Below are 16,078 nucleotides of genomic sequence, written 5' to 3'. Positions count from 1 at the left end.
TTCATATACAAATGTATCTCATTAAGCATCTGAAACCTGAGAAGGCAGTGTGAGGAAGACTTGGGAATAAGTTGTCTCTCCATTAAAAGCTGAGTTGAAATCTATACAATTTATAAGCCTTCTTATTCTCCCCAGTAAAGTGGATGGTATTCTTCCTGGCAAGTAAACTTTAAGCTAGATTCTGTCTCCTATTATACAGATATACTGTATAATCCTAGTTTCAGATTATACAGTATATCGTTCCCTTTGTCCATCTATTCTACTCTGTCTTTGGGTTTACAGTTGATGGTAATGAGGTTATGTTATGTTTTTAATTAGCCATTCTTTTCAGGGAATAGCAGATGCACTGTCAAAGTTTTGTTGCTTTTGAGGATATAAGCAGCAAATATTTGTTCTTTGTCAACTGTGAGCTATATGTTGTACAAAGATTTTTATTCTTAAGCTTTTTTTTTTTAACTGATAATAAAAACATAAAAGTAGTACATTTTAATGAGGTACCATATAATGTTGAGAATCAGGCTTCTGAACAACCAAGACACGAATCAGCAAAGGATAACTAATGACAACAATGGGGATGACAACAAGCCACGCACTATGCCAAGGACTGTAAACACATTATCCAGTTTAATCCTCAAAACTCTGTGAGTTAAGTGTTATCACACCCTCAGAGGTCATGAAACTTACCTGGTGTCACTCAGTTAGGAAGCGGTAGAGTCCAGCATCTCCACACAGGTCTGTCTGATTTCAAAGCCCTTGTCCCAGCCACTGCAAACTGCTTTTGCACAAGTTTAGCAATAGAAGCCCTGATCTTTCCAATGGAACAAAGAAAGCATAGGAAAGCCCCTCTGAGGTGTCAGAACTCATTTTCAGAAACCAGATAGTGCTGAGACTCTGTTTATAACTTGTAATCTTATTTTATAAGTTATTTTAAGAGCATAGTTTTCATGTCTCTAGAATGCCTCAGAGGAAAACACATCTGTAGGCTTCTGCCCAAGTCTTGATTATTTGTAATCAATGCTTTTGGAAATGTTTCCATTCTATCATTTTGCTGAACACAGATTCAGAAAACCACACAATTCAGTAAGATGATGTGATTAGCAAACCCCTGAGGTCTGATGCCATATATTCCTTCAGTGATTTGGCTTTAAGACTCATAATAAAAAGGGAGAAGATGATTAACAGAACCACTTATTAGCTCTTATTAGCAGTTTTTTTTTTTTTTTGCTACTGGAGAGTAAAAATGTTTTCTTGTCTTCTACTCTTCCATTGCAAGTGGAAATGAGGGAAGTTTTCTTTCTTTCATTTTCAAAGGTGCTAGGGATAAACCCTTGATTCATGCTAGGCAAGTGCTCTGTCACTGAGCTTTCCCCCATCCCCCAGCCCAGTGGGTATTTTTGAAATCAGCTATAGTTTGTTTTAGGTTCCACAGGGCATCATGTCATTAGTTCTATACCACAAAACAATCATCTTAGTATAAGTTTCCATTATAGGACCAAAATTGTGAAAAAGTGATCTAAATATTCTAATCAATGCCTTATCACTTAATTTATAAATTTCTATGGAAGACATGTAGTACCTTTACCTCTTAATGTCCTCCATGTGTATGATAACATGCTTTACTTTGCATAGTAAGTACCATACTCAGTAATTGCTTTTCTTACACTGTTACCAAACTGGAGTTCCTAGTCATTCTTATCAAGCCATCATTGAGAAGAATACCATAAAATTAAACCTTACATATTTAGAAACTCTCAGAAGTTTCTCTCTTTCTCTCTCTCTCTCTTTCTTTTTTCTTTTTTTTTTTTTTTTAATTAGAACAGACAGATACATTATTTTGTTTCTTGGTAAATAAAGCACATAGTATTTTCAGAGCAGTGCCAGAATCTTACTGGTCTTGCTTTAACTAATTACTTTTTTTTTTCCTACTGTGGGCTTTTTAAAAATATTTTTTAGTTGTCCTTGGACCTTTATATTATTTATTTGTTTGTTTGTTTATATGCAGTGCCTCACATATGCTAGGCAAGTGCTCTACCACTGAGATACAACCCCAGTCCTCCTGCTGTGGTTTTTACACAGATTCTTTGCAATTAAATAAAACTTAGAGCCATCTGTGGCGGTGTACACCTATAATTCTAGGAGGCTGAGACAGGAGGATTACAAGTTCAAAACCAACCTCAGCGACTTAGGGAGGCCCTAAGGACTTAGCAAGACCCTGTCTCAAAATAAAACATAAAAAAAGGACTGGAGATGTTGCTCAGTGGTTAAGCAACATGGGTTTTATCCCTGGTACTAAATGAGTAAATAAATAAATAAATGCTTAGAAGGACCAAAACTGGTAGAAATGAGGGCTGGGATGTAGCTCAGTGGTGGAGTGTTTGCTTAGCATGTGTGAGGTGCTGTGTTCAATCTCCAGCACTGAAAAAAAAAAATGGTAAAAATGATCAGGTACCAAATTATTTCCTGATATAGGAAATTGTGATTTAGTGTTCTATTGCTAGACCCAGTTATCTGAAGCATGTGGCATGTACTAATTTATTAGGCCAGATGTCATCATTTTGCAGTAAATAACAAGAGTTTCTATTTATTTGAAATTTACTAAGTACCAGACACTGTGTCAAGCACCTTATGTTGATTATCTCTCTTCTCATAACAGTTCTATAAGATTTATATTATTTTATCTGCTCAAATGGAGGAACTCACAGGTTTTGTAACTTTCCCAAGGTCCTCAGTATTGGAGTCAGAATTTGAACCCAGTTTTGTTGAATTCCAAAGCCCATACCCTTGTTATAAAGAGAGATGAACACAATTCCTTATTCATCCTCTTGAATATGAATAGTTGTTTCTTAAAAGATCAGGCTGTTTGAACATTTCCAGGCATCTTAACTGAAGACATATTTCTTCTGTGATTCTTACTAGTTTAGATGAAAGATAGCTGTCCAAAAGAATACAAGAGGTGAGATGAGCAAACACAAAGTGGAATCCCATAGTACCTGATCAGCTCTGCAGAGTAACTGGAGACTCATGAGTCTCCTTGACACATGAAGACCTCAGAGTTTGTCTCTGCTAATAGACATTTCTTAACCTTACCTTGCCATCTTGTTCTTCTCTCAACCCTCAGTTAAACTGCCATTGGTATAGAACGTATAATGTGTCATGGGTAAACTCACAGTGACAGAGGTGTGGCAGAAAAGCTGGATAATAAAGACTGGAGATGATTTCCATTTCTGTTCTCATCAGGGTGGCCACAAAACCATAGCTGATCCCCAGGATAGACCAAGACAATCTGACTGGATACATATTCCAAAATTGTGCACTAGATGCCAAATGACCTTGTCAGGGGAGACATTTCCTCCAAATGACCAAGATGTTCACAGTTCTACTGATGATGGGAATCCCCAATCCTTTTCAAATAATTGTGGCATTCAGCAGGTTACTATTTTCTAGGAAAGAATGTGCATTTTATTCTTCCTTTAAATTTCTAAACAATGATGTAGATTTTATAAGGGGGGATTTTTAAGGAAAGAAAGTTGGGTTTTGATTGTTTGTTTGTTTGTTTGTTTGTTTTGGAAAGAAAGTTTCTTGACTGTACTGAATATAAAAATACTGTGTGGCAATGGACCATGTAGTTAGGTAGTTTCAGAATCCTTTCCAAGAATTGTAAATGTTATGACTTTATTTTGTAGGATCATGTTAACTTTTTTTAAATTGCATAGTGAGACTTTGGACTTCTTTCATTACAATTCAACTAATTTAAAAGAGGACAATTATTCCTCTAGAATTGAGTCTTATTCCTGTTTCACAAATTTGGAACTAAAATTGACTTTTGAGATAACAAGGAAGAAACCACAGGCATCGAGATTTTTAATTATTTTTATTTGGCACCAACAATATATTAGGTTGTGGACATAATTTTTTAAATTAAATGTTGATAAAATGTGTGCATGTACATCTTAATTCTGGTTATTCTTCTGGTTTTTTTAGCTAACATAACACTTCTTGGTCCCAATTTTCTCATCATTTAGAAATAATTAATTATCCATTTAAGGTCTGAAAAAAGTAACCCTCTTTTTCTCAGATTTCTGGGTTTTGAATGACCTGTAGGCCCTGCCTGAAGATAAAGTTGGTGAAAGTTAGAGCTGGGGGTTTCCTACATAGGTACTTATCAGTCTTCTCCTAAACTACAGTCTGCCTTTGGATAGCTCTAATAATTAATTTGGTCTTCTCTGTTTCTTCTCCCTTCCCCCCTCCCTTCTCCCTGTCTGTTCACAGGTTATCTTGACGAATCAAATTACAACCCATCTGAGCAAAGCCCTTGCTTCTCAGGCAGACCTGGTGTCTCCGGCTGATGATTTGTCCCTGTCTGAAGGTAAGGTATCTGTCCTGGAGAGGCTGAAACTTGACACTGACAAACATCCCACAGCCTCCCTGCCTCCTGTTGAGAGTTTGGAGACATGGCTAATGGGTGCTGGCCAGTGAAGCCAGCTGAAGCCTGGCGATTTAGGTTTAGCCACATTTCTAGGTATCTGATTGTTTGTATTTGGAGTCTCTGCCCCCACCTCTGTAGTGAGCTCCTTTTTTCACTTGAGTGAATCATCTTCACAGGTATCCATCATCTCCATCTGGAGGCTGATGGTTCTTCTGTGGATTGTCTCAGATCCTTCGGAGGTCTGGCAAACTGATAAATGATTTTGATTCTGAGACCCACACTCAAAGGTCCACTTTACTAACGGCCCCATAGCAATTTAGCCTTTTGTTTGTCTTGAGTACTTTTGGCCTGGCTAAAAGTATAGAGCAGTTTCTTATGCCATACATGTAGGATTCCTGATTAACTTTACAGGAAGCTTAAGAAAAATCTCTACAGTGGTAAACCTGAAAAATTTTCTGCTAGCAAAGGTCAGGCTGGCTATATATTTGATGGGAATGAGCTTTAAGTAGCTAGAGGAATTACATCAGCAAGCCAGATAGTAGTTTCTAGTTTTATTGAATGTTCTTACTTGACATTTCTGACTTCTAGTCAAAGTTGAATTTCAGGCACAATGTTGTAGGCCTGGGTAGATGTGCAGAGCTCTTATGGGTCCTTCTTCCCTTTCCACTTTCTGAGAATTTTTCATAATGGACTACAGGGGACTTTTAGGCCTAGCAAGGTTCCTGACTGCCCAGGTGGTCTTCTGTGGATGTGCCTTGGTTTATGATCTCAGAAACTGCAAGAACATCATTCCTGCTTCTTGCTGATGTCTTTCATGGTGAAAACTAATAGCATATTTATAAAATATAAATTTATAAAAGCTATAAAATGCTTTCTACTTTTAGTAATACATTATCATTCTCTTGCCATCTGGGCTGAAAATCTGAATCATCCAGAATTCTTCCTCCCTCAAATACTTTTCATCATCCTCTTTAGCTTTTCTATCCAAATATATCTTTCCTCCCTTTTAAAAATAATTTATGTTGTGAACAACTGGCTTATTAAACTCATGATTGGATTATTTTTTAATCCAAAAGAGTTTGCCAATTCTAGTCTCTACCATTTTCATTCTGCTGCTACCAAATTAAACTTCCCCAATCTGATATCTTTCTACCATGTCTTTTTCCTACTTAGAAAGCCAGGAATTGTCTTTTCTGAGAATGGACAAAATAAGTAAGTCAATTTAAAATTATTCAGGGATTTGGGATTTGTTGTAATCATCAGGGTAGTAGTATTTATACCACGAGAGTCAATAAATACAAAAACTCCTATGTTTTCTCTTCTGAGTGGACCAGTTTCCAGAGCACCACTAGATGAAATTAATGCTTCTTAGCCTTTAGTGTCTGTCCTTTCCTTCTTGTTCAGCCCCAGTTCCCACCAATTCCTTATGGGGCACTCCTGTGCTCCTGGTGCTGATTTTTAGCTGACCCTTCCCACAAAGGTTCCACACCTTTGCAGAGATCACTCTCCCTATCTAGAGTAGCATTTCCCTATTTCCCTTGTTCACTTCTCTCGTTTCTTCTCTTCCCAAATTCATTCCTTCAAGGCTTCAAGACTGCCTCTTGCAGAGTCTTCTTGCTTGTACAGCTGGTCTCACTACTTTCTTCTTCTCTGCTTCTCTCTCTACTTGTTCAGCTGTATGAGGATAAGGCCTAGAAAAATGACTTTAACTTTTCATGCTTTTCTGACCAAACTGGCAGATTTTTAAGGAAAAAGACTGTGTCATGTTCTTTTTGTATGTGTGTGATGTCCCAATTCCTAGCAAAGTTCTAGGCATACTGAAAGCAGTAAATAGATGCTCAGTGAATATCATAGTAAATACTTTGAAAGAACCATGAGAATCACATAAAACACCTGAGAATGGCATTAAAATTTATTATGATTACACACACACACACACACACACACACACACTTGTGCACACTTGTTCCATTCTGAGGATACCTGAAGAGAGTGTCTTGCTTCCTCATTTGAAAATCAGTTATAGCACTTTTCTTTATCTTGGCTTCCTGGTTTATCTTGTGAAAAGAAGAGGAGCAAAACAGACAAAAGAAATGGCTTTGTACTTGAGTGTGTCTGCTATAAGAAGATGATGAAGTATTACTAGCAGAGGGAGAATTACCAGCACATCCTTAGGCAACATGCCCTTATGAAATCCAAGGGAGAAAGGAAACAATTGGGTTTTGTTGTTGTTGTTTGTTTTTAGCTCTTGTTCTTATATAGTTGAACAGATAAAGAGGATATAGAAATATTTTTTCTAGGATCTATAATGAAGCTACTTACTAGTGAATTAAAATGAACAAATTTCTTACAACATTTATATCTACTTAACTATTGCACTAGTTAAGTTCATATATATATATATATATATGTATATATATGTACATATATATAGAGAGATGTGTATTTATATGACATATATCTATCATATAAAATATAAATTGCTTTGTTTTTTTCAAGCATTTATTGTATCCGCTTAGCATTTGTGTTAAGTGACCTGATCTCAGGCATGTTTTTAAATCACTTTGGGCCACAGGTTGGATGAATAAATGATTGCTCAAGTCTTTTCCTCCTGTAACATTATCAGATAGTGAGGTGAGTCTGCAGATCAAGAGTATCTACCCATGGATGGGGTATAGTTCTGATTTAGAGAGTACTATAATAGATTTCAGCTGCAGAGCAGAGGATCTGCTTAAGCAGTACACCCTTGAAAACAGTTGTAGGGTGAGAACAAGCGGCAAGAGCAGTAAAAGGATCTGAGTTGACCTAAGGAGAGTACCCAGCAGGAGCTGATTCAGGGAATGAAGTTCCTTCTGCTCTGAAGCAGAGGAGGGAATACAAGTGACCTGGTCCAACTGAGAGATCCTTCTACCCCAGCAGATCCTGTGCTATTAATATCTGCCAGCTGCAGGACCAGAGCATCCCCCTGCTGAGATCAAAGGAGCCCCTATCTTAGCTGGAACAAGGTCATCTGCACAGGGCTGTAAAAGTGAACCCTGGCTGGCTACAGGGCCGTCTATGAGGGAGGAGAAGTCAGGAGATGGGGAGGTGCTCTCTCACGCTCCTTTAATCTCAGCTGACCAGCTGTTGCCCTCCCAGTGTTTGTAAAGTTGAAAGTTCTTTGTTTTTGTTTTGCTCCCCCACCCCACACCCTTATTAAAATTGTGACTGGGTTGTAGCTTGGATTAAGTAGACCCAGTATTCACTGCTTAAGTCTATGGTATGATTTCCTTCATTTAGGTTCAGTTCCACTGTTGAATTATCCAGCTCCCAGGTGGGAGAGCTACAGAAGGGAGAAGACCTCAAAGGCAAAGGACTTCCTCCATGTTTTTCCTGCCCCAGAGCTTGTGACTTGAGAAGAATTAAAGGGGCAAATTGAATTTTCCCTATTTAGTTAAAATAATTCTTCGTTTATGCTGTATGCTTATAAGTTTGTAGCCTTTTATTTACAAACTTTCTCATTTATTTAGAATAATGGAACTTCTAGGACTAATGCAAACTGACCAAAGTCCCCCCATCCCAAGTGTGTTTCTCACACTAGTTTGCATACAATTCTGGTTGTTTATGTTGGAGAGAGGCAGAGAGAACAAGAGATAGACTGACAAGACCAGAAATGTATAGAGTAAGAAACAGACAGTAGTACATGAAGTTATAGATATGCCAAAAGTATCAATGCTAGAACTTCTGAAGATCCTGTTAATTGTATTTGTTTAAACTAGGACAATATCAGCCACAAGGTTATTCTTCCCACTCTATAAATCAGAGTTAAAATTTCATTCATGGGTGGATGCTCCTGATTTTCAGATCCACCTTATGAACTTATAATGTCAAAGCTGGCAAAAACTAGGAATGTTCTGTTCATCCAACTTATCATTTAACAGGAGAGATGGGGCCAAAATAAGGATTTGGGGTTTCATATTTTATATTGTTCTAGACCAGACACTGTTATTCAAACTATTTTCTTCTTCAGTTTTTGTTTTGTTGGCAGAAACTCCAGCATGGAGTTATTATGGTTATCATGGAGTTATTGGGTTATCATGGAGCTCAGTGACTGTAACTGTTTTGTTTTTTAGCCCTTGCCAGCTCTTTCTTGTGATCACAGAAAATACTAAGGACAGTCAAATCTCAGTCATAAGGAATCTCTCTCTGTTCCCTATAGTGGTCAGTAAAGAAAAGATCTAAAAGTCAAGCTGGCCTAAGAGGGCATATCCTATTCTGAAGTTGCCTGGGATTTGAGAACTGGCTGAGTCTCCATCTACCAGGCACAGTTAGTAAGATTGTAGCAAGTTACAATCTTGCACAGATTGTAGCTCTACTCAATCTAGACATTTAATTTTCTTCTGATGCTTTAGCAGAGTAGCAGTTACTTCAGTGTGGTGACATGGCCCACTTCAGGAGTTCCAGGTGGCTTCATAGGAAGGAAGATGTTATTAGGCTGCCATCCTGGCATTCCCAGCACCTGGCACGTTGGTATCTTCCTATCTGCATTAATAGGTTTTGACAGATTATAGTACATGAAAACTAAAAGTACATGGAAGGGTCAGGGAAAGAACACAAGAAAAAAGCAGTGCTTACTAGAACCAAAAGTGGTTTCTAGTTTTAGTGCTGGGAGCCTTTCTATTCTGGTTGGAGTCAGGAGTTGATGGACTGATTTCATGTGCAAGAGAAAGTATTTTGGGATTCAAATTCCCTAACAAACCATCCCTGCAAAAAGCTGGAGTCCATTTGAAAGATTATATGCAAGTGTGTGGCTTGTGTCTCTTTTAAAATAAATTCAGCAAGCAAGCACAGCTCAGAATGGTTGGGGTGAATGGGGGACCTATGGTTGTGAAAGAAGCAGACTTCAAAGCATGGTATGAATTTCCAAGTTTTATTTCCATTCTTGCTTTCCAGCTGGATCTGCTCTGGATTTACTGCAGGATGTTTGAAAATGTGGCTCCCTGCTAATCTCAGACAGTTGCTATGATCAATGGTTTCTTTCATTTCCGATAAAAAACACTGGTGTTTCTGCTTAAATTGTGTGTACTTTCAGCTTTATTATTTTAGTTGTGATTTATTGTTCTGCATTACCCAAATTTGTAATCCATTAACCACAAACTAAGGGTGGGTTGGTCAAGTTAGAGGAACTCTCTCCACAGTTAGCTCGAAGGCTCTTCATGGCCCAATCTCACATTGAATGTTAATTGGTTTGTGTAGACCATGCATAAATAGATATGGGTGGAGCAGCTTTCAGTAGCCACCCCCCAGGAGTATAGTGCAGGTTGGCTATATTAGTGCTTTGAAATTATAAGGTGTCACAGTGTGACTGCAATCAATATTATTAGCATTAGCATTTCCTTAGTACTTTAAAATGTTTTAAAATGATGAATTTCTTAATCCACCTCAAGCAAATGAAGCATGAAGGAGAGAAGAGAATTGCTCAATTGCAGTGCAAGGTGGCCATGGCAGGAACAGAAGTCAAAGTGCTTCCCATGAAATCTTAGATTTGAACAGTGTTGCCTCTTAGGAGCAAGTTTTGGATAAAAGTATTTAAGTGTCCTGTTGTTCTTTCAATTTTTGATTCCAAAGCCACAGACATATGTCAGCACATAAGGCGTCACATGCTTCTGTTCACAAGGGCACACATGTTTATCCATGCTCCACTCTTCCTGGCATTCCAGGGAATCCACAACACTTGACTAGCCTTATATTACTTCCAACAGCTGATCAGATGCCGTGAAAAATCTAATTTATAGAAAAAGATTAAAGGCACCAAAAAATGTGTGGTGTTTAGCTAAAGAAAGTCTAAATACTATGTAGGGTAGGAGAGGCTAGAGTTGAGAGGAGATGGGCACAGTCTACAAATATCTGAAAAGCTATAAATCTCAAGAGTGAAACTTCTTAAGGATTTGCAGCAGGGAGGCCAGGGGGTAATATAACCATGACTGAGGGATCAAAAGGAGAAAGGGAACATTAAAGTCAACCACCAGGAAGCACTTCTTGGTCATGAGCTCTGTTTTGCTGGTGCTAGTTTGCTGAAGGAAGACACATTTGAAGAACAAGGTACATGACAATCAAGTTAGATGAGAGCCAGACAGTTTTCTCTGGGGAGCAGTCTTTGAAGTGGTTCATGTGAGGGCTGAGCACATGTTTTGGAAATATATCCCCCTTAGACTCAAACCTCTTTACCACCTAGGATTTACTAATTTCCCAGGTCTATACATGTTCTTGTTAAGGTCTCAGAAGAAGACCAAAGGAACCAGAATGCCAAAGTCAGCTTTGCCAGTTGCCTCAGCTACAGAAATGGTAGGGCTGAAGCCCAGAGAATGGGATGCCAAGAATTGGCATGATCATATGTGATGTTCATTAGGATTTGCCGGATGATCATAACAAGATCTGGCCAGGTAGTCTGGCCCAAGGGTGGTCCAGCTGAGCTGTGACCTTGGTTCTAATATCTATCCCTTCCAAAGCTGACTTTCCCAGATAAAGTAGGGCTGTTCCTCAGTCAAAGATATGGAGTGGTTGTGTTTTTCCACCAGAATCATTATTCTAGTTGTTCTCAAACTTTAGCATGCATCAGAATCACCAGAGGTCTTATTAATATACACATTTCTGGGCTCCTACTCCCAGATTTTTAGTTTATCTGGGTAAAAGCCAGAGAATTTATATTTCTAACAAACTCTCAGGGGTTGATGATACTGTTGGTCTAGGGACCACACTTTGAAACACTGCTTTATTCATTGAATCCCTATCTATGTTAGGCATCACAGATACCAAGACAAATGTGTCTCTACCTGTAATCTCAAGGAGATGACATTCTAAAAGGGGAGTAGATGTATAGAGTTCCTTTAGCACTCACCACAGTCATATGCCTCCTTGGGTCACCAGTGGTCTTTTCTATAGGCTTTGTCTCATGTCTGAGACACAGGAGTTACTAGAAGGATTTAGGTCTCTTCTGGTGGCAAGAAATAGAAATTCTCTCAAGATTACTTTTTAAAAGTTAGACCTATGGGGGGCTGAGGTTGTAAAACTCAGTGGTAGAGTGCTTGCCTAGCATGTGTGAGGCACTGGGTTCAATTCTTAACATTGCATATAAATAAATAGAGAAAAAGCTCCATCAACAACTAAAAATATATTTTTAAAAAATAATTGGCCTTATTAAAAAAAAAAGGTAGACCTAATAAGAGTAGCGAACATTTATGGACCATGTATTATGTGCCTGGCATTATACATTTTCACAACAACCCTCTGAGGGCTGTATTCATCATGCCATTTAATATATGAAGAACCTTGAGGTTAGAAGATAAAATAGTAGCAGAGCCAGGATTCCAACCTATGGAGAGTGGCTCCAGAACTTACTCATTTAATCACTAGGCTCTTCTCTAAGGATACAACTGGGATTCTTTTAGCTATTTGTACAGCCAGATAAAATGGGAATTGGAAAGATTGAAACCTTGGTCTTTCTGTTCTGTGTTCATATAAGTGTGTGTGTGCATATATTTACATACACATTCTCTCTCTCTCTCCACCCCCTCCATCTCCCTCTCCCTCTCTCTTCCTCTTTCTATATACCTTGACACTTGGCCTTATGATCTGATTGGCCCCGTTTATCTGGTTATTCTGTCTGTTGGTTCATCCTTTCACCTAATCAGCCATAACTAAGAAAGTGGCCAGAATACCCTCTTCTTTTAGCATGGCCTATAAACAGGAGCATTTCCCCTTTATAGGAGCTTCTGTATGAAGAACAGATTCCTTTAGAATAGAGAACCCATGAGGTAAGCACCCCAACATAACATCTAATAGAATGGCTTTCTCCAGCCAAGCAGACATTAGTATAAATTTACTAAATGAGACTTTGTACCTCAGTTAATCTTGTCCATGATGTCCATTCTCAGTATCCTCTTGGTTTTTGAGATCAAATTTTTGGTATTGGTTACGTATCATTGGTCCATGCCTCCAACCAGATTTACTGTGGGAAAAAATTTCAAAAACATTTTCTTTCTGATCCCAGATAATCACCTGGCTCCTCTTTATTCTAATTTCCATTATAGCCACAGAGTTTGTCTACATGAGGAAAGATGTTTCTTCCATTTATCCAGAATCTACTGTCTACACTCAACTATTATTATCTGATGAGACAGGAGGCCTACTTAAGATTAACTAGGTATAAATTACCTCATATTCAGAGTACTTTAGCACAAACTACATCCCATAGTCAGTCATTATCTATCAACTACTTAAGACAGGTAAGCCAGAGAAGCCAGGGTGGCATTTGAACAACTGAAATTCCTCCAGCAGAGAACTCCACACCTATAAGTTACATCCTTTCTGAATTTACAATAAGCTGGAGCAAAATTACTCTGTTCCTTCAGCCGAGGGTCTGAGTATATGTGTATGCACATGTGTTAGCAATGCACAGTGGTTGTGTGCACTGGGACAGTTCCTGTGTTTAATAGAAGACAATAGGTCTTTTTAGGTCATGCTGTTGATTTTTTAACCATTTCTCCCCCATATAATAGGCCCAGAAGAGCAGCTAAGAGAATCTATGTATCCTGGCAGTGTCGCCTCCAGCTACAGACAATAGAAGCTACCTAAATGGGCAGGGGATTAAGATGACAAAAACTGTTTCGTTTTAAAATATGATATATACATAAATGAGGAAGGAAAAGTATCAAAACAAATTAAGGAAATCTTGTCCCCAAGAGAGCTCTAGACCAGAAAGAGAAAAAGCCATCAGAACCTTCAAAATTGGAGCCCAAGAAACAGTGTCAGTGAACAAGTGACTGCCGGAGTCCAAGGACTAGGTCCACCAGCCGGGAGAAAATGCCTGGCCCCTTCAGGGATCAAACTGGACCTGAGGAAGGTGGCTTGCTATGTGACTGGATGATACTAAATTAGGGCAAACCAGCAAGAAAATCCTGTCTCAGAGTCATTGTAATGTTGGTTCCTTGAGGGTAGGACTTTTGTTTTTTGTTCACTGTTGGCTCTCCAGAGCCTAGAATTATACCTGGCAATAATAATTACTCAATAAATTCATAATGCATGAATGAGGCACCAGTAGCTATGAGAGGATTATCTAAGCTTTAGAACTGTATTCACCTAAAGGACATGAAATCACCACCATAGTTTTTGTCACTCATACATCTCTATGCTCCAAAATTCCTTCAAAATGTGGGCAGTTTTTTTTACTATCTATCCATATGTGATGAGTGACAATAGGCAGTGTGGGGAAAGTGTTAGCAATGAAAGAACAGAAGCCTAGTAACTCAGCTTTTCAAGGAGGAATCTTATATTTGCACAAGGGAGGTGACTGAAGTAGTTTAGTCTGATACAAAATGAGGACATCTATCATGCACCTACTGTCTACTATTTCCTGTGCCAGGTGCCAGGGACACAGAGGCAAAACTAGAAGTGCTGCTTTTTGAGAAGTTCAGAGCCCTGTGGTGAGGGGAATAATTAATGAACACATAAATTGCACTTGGCACCATGATGGCACAGGTCAAGGAGATTGCAAGTCAAGCACACAGAATCTCTGGTTTAGGAATGGGACTCTCTAAGAAGACTTTGCAGCAAGGAGTCACTTTGGCCAGACCTCCAAGGATCAATAGCAGTTCCTAAGAGGGAAAAAAGAGTGGGAAGGTTTATCTGGCAGAGAGAAAAACCTTGCTGATGGAACAAAGGCAGGATGCAGACATAGACAAAAGCCAGATTGTGAAAGGTTTTATCCATCATGCTAATCGGTTGGAATTTTTTACTGAGGGTGATGGGAGCCATTGAAACTGGAAGGTGGCAAGATCATTTTGTAGTTCAAAGAGATTTCTTGGGCAACAATTTACAGTTTAGAAGGGATGGGAATGAATCTAGAGAACTCTTGATTTTGATCTCTTAGAGAGGAATCCCTTTGGGGTAGGGTTAGTCCTAAATTTCTTAAAGCAATGAGAACTTTATAGTAAGTTTTATCATTTCTGAGATCCTGTATAGTTTTAATTCCCCACCTCATCAACTTGGGAGAGACTAGGTTTCTAATAGCATTAGGTGATCAAAGTGCCTCATAGTTAAAAGCAACATCAGACTATTTGTAATTCTTTGTTAGGAGATGAGAGAAAAATAGCAAATGAGTTGAAATAAATATGTTTTATGTTCCTTTTGCTAACAATTACAATAATAATATTGAGTGCCTACAATGTGTCAAGGCACTGTACTAAGTACAGAAAAGCTCAGCAAGTTTGTAGGGTTCAATTTCTTTTTGTGTGGTGCGTGCTGGGGTTGGAACCTAGAGCCCTGTGCTTGCTTATGGGGTTCAATTATTACCCTCATTTTAGAAACAAAGAAATGGAAGCACAGAGTGTTTACCTAATTTGATATAATTAGTAATTGGTAGGGATTCAAACCTAGAGGGTCTGCCTCCAGAGTCTGTTTTTGACCAGCATATATACTCAGGTCTTCAGGGGGATAATGCCACTACCTTAGAACTTATGGCCATGTATTTCTGTTGTAGCCAGAGTTGAATTCCATGCTTCCATATAATTGTTGCTGTTTTATTGCCTGTACCCTGAAATATCTTTATAGAGAGCCATTAGAGAAACAGTGTAGATAAAGTAGATATATGCTCAAGGTAGATAAAGGATTGCATTTCAAATGAGGAGACTTACGTTCAAGGACTATTTCTGCCACAAACCATCTGTGCTATTTTGAGCAATGTTTTGAGCAATGTTACTCTTAATTTCTCCGGACTTCAGTTCCCTCAGCCACAACACGGGATTGTATTATGTGACGTCTGTGGGCCTTTTCAGTTTGCTTCTTCTGATGCATTCTGTCTTCACAGAGAAAATGTATATATTTTCTTTAGAGCCTTAGTCAGTCCTCTCTGTTCAAAGATTAACAGAGCAAACCCCAGGCTTGACCAACTCTTCTGTGAGCATTTTGGCACATCAATTGTTCACTCCTTCACACACACTCACTTATTCATACAAAATGGAGCACTTACTGTGAAATGCTTGTGGGGTGTTCAGGAGCAACAGGATCAAAGTTAGAATTGGTCCCTGGTTTTCTAGAACATAAAGGCTAATTCTTTTTGTCAGCTTTGTTTGGTTGGAAGCCTAGAATTTCTGCATACTGTAATGAAGTTAAACCTTACATCTAAATTGGCTCTGTGTTATGCCACAGTGGATAAGATAGGAAAAGATAAGAAAATAAGGAAGGTCCAGAAAACGAGCCTCACACACATGCAACACTTAAAGTCACTCTGTGGCAGAGCACCTAGTGAATTGCCAGGATGGGGGAGACAGATTTTTTATGTTAAAGGCAATCACAGAAAGAAGAGGGCATTGTGATCTTTGTTATGGTGGCTTTTTGACCATCTTAGGATGTCAGGACAGAACTAAAATGGACTCCCTAATTGGTCTTTCTTGAGGAGCATATACGATGCTCTGGGTATCAGCGGGTAGACAATTTCCATCGCTGAGTTAGAGCCACTCATCAAGTGGCAGGCTATGAATCAGCACCATATTTCTTTGAAAACTTTATTATTCTAGCCAACGTAGTTCAGCATAGCTTAGCACCTGTGGTGGGTGACTGTTTTTCTTGGCCATTTAATGAGCACCAAATCAGATAAAATGCTGCTTGGTTCCTAGG

At 38.7% G+C, this 16,078-nt stretch overlaps 1 protein-coding gene across 3 annotated transcripts in view; it reads left to right on the top strand.

Annotated features, from left to right (window-relative positions):
- The window catches only part of Rad51b (RAD51 paralog B), a 572,024-nt gene that overhangs the window by 414,222 nt on the left and 141,724 nt on the right, over window positions 1-16,078 (top strand). For all 3 annotated transcript variants that reach the window (XM_071607937.1, XM_071607936.1, XM_027929716.2), the window contains exon 8: window positions 4,270-4,366. In XM_071607937.1, coding sequence (XP_071464038.1) covers window positions 4,270-4,366 — 97 coding nt within the window. The remainder of the gene's footprint in view (window positions 1-4,269; window positions 4,367-16,078) is intronic.

This window comes from Marmota flaviventris, chromosome 2 (assembly GCF_047511675.1).
Source record: "Marmota flaviventris isolate mMarFla1 chromosome 2, mMarFla1.hap1, whole genome shotgun sequence".
NCBI classification, from domain to species: Eukaryota; Metazoa; Chordata; class Mammalia; order Rodentia; family Sciuridae; genus Marmota; species Marmota flaviventris.
Note: the sequence above shows the minus strand (reverse complement) of the source record. Positions and strands in the feature narration are given on the sequence as shown.